The sequence below is a fragment of the Ochlerotatus camptorhynchus genome, unplaced genomic scaffold (genome assembly GCF_037179485.1).
Source record: "Ochlerotatus camptorhynchus isolate MF236.1 unplaced genomic scaffold, CSIRO-AGI_Acam_v1.1 ptg000141l, whole genome shotgun sequence".
Lineage (NCBI taxonomy): Eukaryota > Metazoa > Arthropoda > Insecta > Diptera > Culicidae > Ochlerotatus > Ochlerotatus camptorhynchus.
In genome coordinates this window covers 1,705,690-1,710,000 of record NW_027040631.1, presented here as the reverse complement: position 1 = coordinate 1,710,000, position 4,311 = coordinate 1,705,690, and the positions used below count along the sequence as shown (strand labels likewise).

General features: G+C 47.6%; 1 protein-coding gene across 1 annotated transcript; it reads right to left on the bottom strand.

Moving 5' to 3' along the window:
- Nucleotides 1-515: 515 nt before the first annotated feature.
- Nucleotides 516-3,235, bottom strand: LOC135700678 (calphotin-like). The gene is made up of 2 exons (XM_065221257.1): nt 3,230-3,235; nt 516-2,836 (listed from the first exon to the last, which is right to left on the bottom strand). Exons 1-2 carry the CDS (start codon nt 3,233-3,235, stop codon nt 689-691), a joined length of 2,154 nt encoding a protein of 717 aa, XP_065077329.1. The 3' UTR covers nt 516-688.
- Nucleotides 3,236-4,311: the final 1,076 nt, after the last annotated feature.

Genomic DNA, 4,311 nt, shown 5'->3' with positions numbered 1-4,311 from the left:
CCGCAACCTCAAAAATCTGCCGGAAAATGAGGAAATTTGACGAAAACTTTTCTCATTCTAGGAGTAGTACCAATAGACTGAGTGAATTCAATCTTTACTTTTCTCACTCAGAAATTTTTTATGCGATTATAGGTAGTATATGAGTTGACATAAAAGGAATAAGATCCTCAGCGGCACCAGTGCCGTAGTGGTAAGCGTGATTACCTCTCACCCCAGCAGACCTGGGTTCAATCCCAGTCGGCGCCTCCGGGTTCTTCTGAGGCATAAAATCTCTGATCATGCCTTCCTTCGGAAGGGAAGAAAAGCCGTTGGTCCCCGGTTCATGAGTTCATGGGTCGATAGGTAGGCTCCAGGTGTGGGAGCTGCCTCCCTGGCGTCAGTAGCATTGCTACTCAGTAGGAAAACAAGATCGACGGAAAAACAAATCAAGGAGTAAGATCCTCGTAACCTATGATAGAACTAAAAAAAACGATAATTTTACAATAATTGTTTATTTTTTCACAAGTTCTACATTTATTTACGATCGATGGCACAGAATTCTTTCGCAATCAGGTGTGTACTGTACATTTTACAACTATAAAGACATTGTGTGTTCCTACTGGTTAGTCACAACAAACATATAGTTATGTTAGCGTTTATTTATTTTTGGTTGACATTTCTAATCGTGGCTACTTGGATTGTCCAGCGCCTACTGATGGTACTGATGCTGATTTTGATTTAGGAAGTTTCCTGACCCTGCTCCGGAAAAGCTGCTCGTCGATGCAAATCCTCCTTGTTGTGATCCTGCTCCGGAAAAGCTATTCGCCGAGCCAAATCCTCCTTGCTGTGATCCCGCTCCGGAAAAGCTACTTGCCGAGCCAAATCCTCCTTGCTGTGATCCTGCTCCGGAAAACCTACTCCCGGAGCCAAATCCTCCTTGCTGTGATCCCGCTCCGGAAAAGCTACTCCCGGAGCCAAATCCTCCTTGCTGTGATCCTGCTCCGGAAAAGCTACTCGTCGAGGTAAATCCTCCTTGCTGTGATCCTGCTCCGGAAAATCTATTCGCCGAGCCTTGCTCCTGTTGGTAGTCCAAATTTTCCCTCTGGAAATTACTGATAATTTGCTGGTTAACGTTGCCGACACTGCGGCGTTCTTCTTCCACATGGCTACCGACATCGATACCCTTTTCGAACACGATTTTCTGTTCATTATGGGCGTGATTTGCATGGGCAGTGGCGCCGGCATTGTATTGATTACGGTTGCCAATGGGAACGACTAGGTTCTCTGATTCATCGTACTGGCCACGTTGACTGAAGCTTGCTTGAGATTGCGCTTGCGGAACCGAAGTGGCGTACATGACAAAGACCTTCTCGTCCTGTTGCTGTTGTTGCTGTTGACGATTGAAGGGAGTCACGATCTGGACGTTCTCTTGCTTGCGCTGTTGTTGACCCACCTGATATACGATCTGGGGAACGGCACGGTCAACGACCAAGGGAATGGCCTGCTGGATGATGTGTGGTGAAACCTGTCTAATAACGTCCGGTATGGCTTGCCTTAGGATCTGCTGGGTAATGTCTTCTTGATTGAGCGTAACTGTGGCCAGTGGTTGAGCTGCTGCTTCTGTTTGAACTGGTGCAAACTGCTGAACAGGTGCCACCTCCTGTACTGGTGCAACAAGTTCATCCTGCACGACTTCTGCAGTAGCTTCTGCGTTTGTCTCCACGTTTGATTCAACGACGATCGGGCCGGAAAGGGCAACCGGTTCATCGGCAGCTGCGTGAGTCTCCACTACCGGTGCAACATCATCGTCGTCGTCGTTGACAATTGCCGTAGCGTCTGCCGAAGCGACAACAGCAACGGTTTCCTCTTCGGCTACGTTTGGACCACGAACGTCCAGTTTCAGATTCTGCGGTACTCCAGCGTCGTTGTGAACTTCCACGTTCGCTACCGGTGCAACCGTCTCTTCGATTGTAATGTGCTCGTCAGGTAACGTGTACGAGTGACCTTCGGATTTCACCATCTCTACGGTGTAATCGGATTGTACACTGTGGGCAGAAGCACCCGCAGATGCAGCGTTAAAAGGCACATTGATTGTGGTTTGTGGCAAAGACTGCACCTTTGCGCCAGAATCTGCAACATCGGCATAGCTGTACGAGAAGGACTGCGATGGCACTATGCTGAAGTCTACTCTTGGAGCGGTTTGCTGCACTTGGGTTTGGGTGAACGGCTTCTGAACGACGAACGTGCTCGATACGACCGGAGCTGCCGTGTGAACAGCTGGTGATAGAACTGCATTCGATTGTTGCGGTGGAGCTGGATGACGGTAGTAGGAAGCTGGTGCAGGCGCTGGTCGAGGGACATACACAATAGGCTGAATCACGCGCACGATTGGTGCAGGTCGAGCTGGAGCAGGTGCCTGTCGGTAGTAAGAGGTATGTCCTGGATGAACAGGGGCTGGAGCCGGAGCTGGGGCCGGGGCTGGTGCCTGTCGGTAGTAAGAGGCATGTCCTGTATGGACAGGAGCTGGAGCTGGAGCCGGAGCTGGAGCCTGTCGGTAGTAAGAAGCATATCCTGTATGGACAGGAGCTGGAGCGGGAGCCGGTGCCTGTCGGTAGTAAGAGGCATATCCTGGTTGGACAGGAGCTGGAGCCGGAGCCGGTGCCTGTCGATAATAGGAAGCATATCCTGGGTGGACAGGAGCTGGAGCCGGAGCCGGTGCCTGTCGATAATAGGAAGCATATCCTGGTTGGACAGGAGCTGCCGCTGGAACAGCCTTAGGAGCGGGTTGCAGCAAATCGAGGAATGTGCTGATGGTTGCTTCCGCACAAACGGCCAGCGCCAGTAACGTCAGTAGAATCTGCGAAAAAAATAACACACACACAATCACAATCACAGTAGTCCATGATACTTGTGCCAGCGCCAATTTGCAAAGTAGGCAACACTTCCTGGTCACTTTCACTTGTTTGCATCATTGTCTCTTCCATCATTCATCTAATTCTATTTGGTATTTCCCAAGCACAAGTTAAGCTGAACAATGCATTAGGTCCTAAGTAACATTGAAAGCTTACCCTCGCCGATTTTCTCCAAACAGATCAATGAAAGAAGCTATTATCTAGCTTCTAATGCGACAACAGGTTATTAACGAAAGAGAAAATCGATTAAGAGAATCGATCAATGTTACTTAGGACCCAATGCATTGTTCAGCTTGAAGTGTTCTATTCCACTAAAGAATTCGCACAGCACTGCTCACCTTCATTTTGAAATTCAACACTTATCCCGGAGATGGTGCAACCGGACTGACAGGCGATAACCGTGACACTGAAATGCGTCGCCGAGGAGAGTAAGAGTTTTATACTACACCCTCCGAACACCCAAAAGATATAAGTTTTTGATTTCTAAATATTTCTTAAGGCCGGATCTGGTCTCAGGGCTCATCGCTTCTGCGCGCTCGGGACGAACATAGATATGCGAATCAGTCGTGTCAGTTTCCTATATTTGAATTTTTATATCTATTTCGCCTCCGCATATAGCGTTTTCGATGGGAGTCCATTCCAATTTTGTTTTTCTATATGTCGAAGTTTGTGTTCCAATAAAAATGTATCTATAATTTGGTTGGGGCTCCACACCTGGCCTTAGGTCTTAGTAAGCCAGCGAAAGCCTTGTAGCCGAATTAGCATCAAAAGAAGAAGATCGTCAGGCGTTTCACGATGACCACAGAACCACTCACTACTACTGCTGCCATGGGACAGATATTCCTGAATGGCAGAGGGTCGAATTTTATGCAAATTGACGCTCTCGGATTCGGCGCCTTATCTGTCCCATTCCATCTTCTAGCTAATTCAAATGTTTAGCGAAACTGGAAAAACTTGTGTTTGGGCAGCAGGTTTCCCAGGAGAAAAACAACATTATTTTCGATTTCGAACTATCCTTGGCGATATACGGAGAACGTGCGCCCTTGCGTAAGTTTCTCTGCAGTGTCAGTGTCACGCACAACCTTCAATTTCTCTTTGATTAATAATCTTCATCTATCTTCATCGATTTAAGAATGTATGCGGCTAACCTCTGGTCGGTGTTACGATCTTCGATGTCGAAATCCATTTAGCAGAATTGGCCAGAGATGTTCTCTTTTATGGAAAATTATGCAAAATTTCACAATGTCACGTTTTAAACCCATGAATAATCGTAGTAGGCTCGAATGGCATTCGAAGAAAAAGAATCACCAAAAAAAACCGGTCGACCTTTCATCTGTGGGATGCGACCGGTGCGTTACCAGTGGTTTCTTTTCGGAATCGATTTCGATTTTCTAAGTCTCAGGTGGTTGCTTTGAAGCCG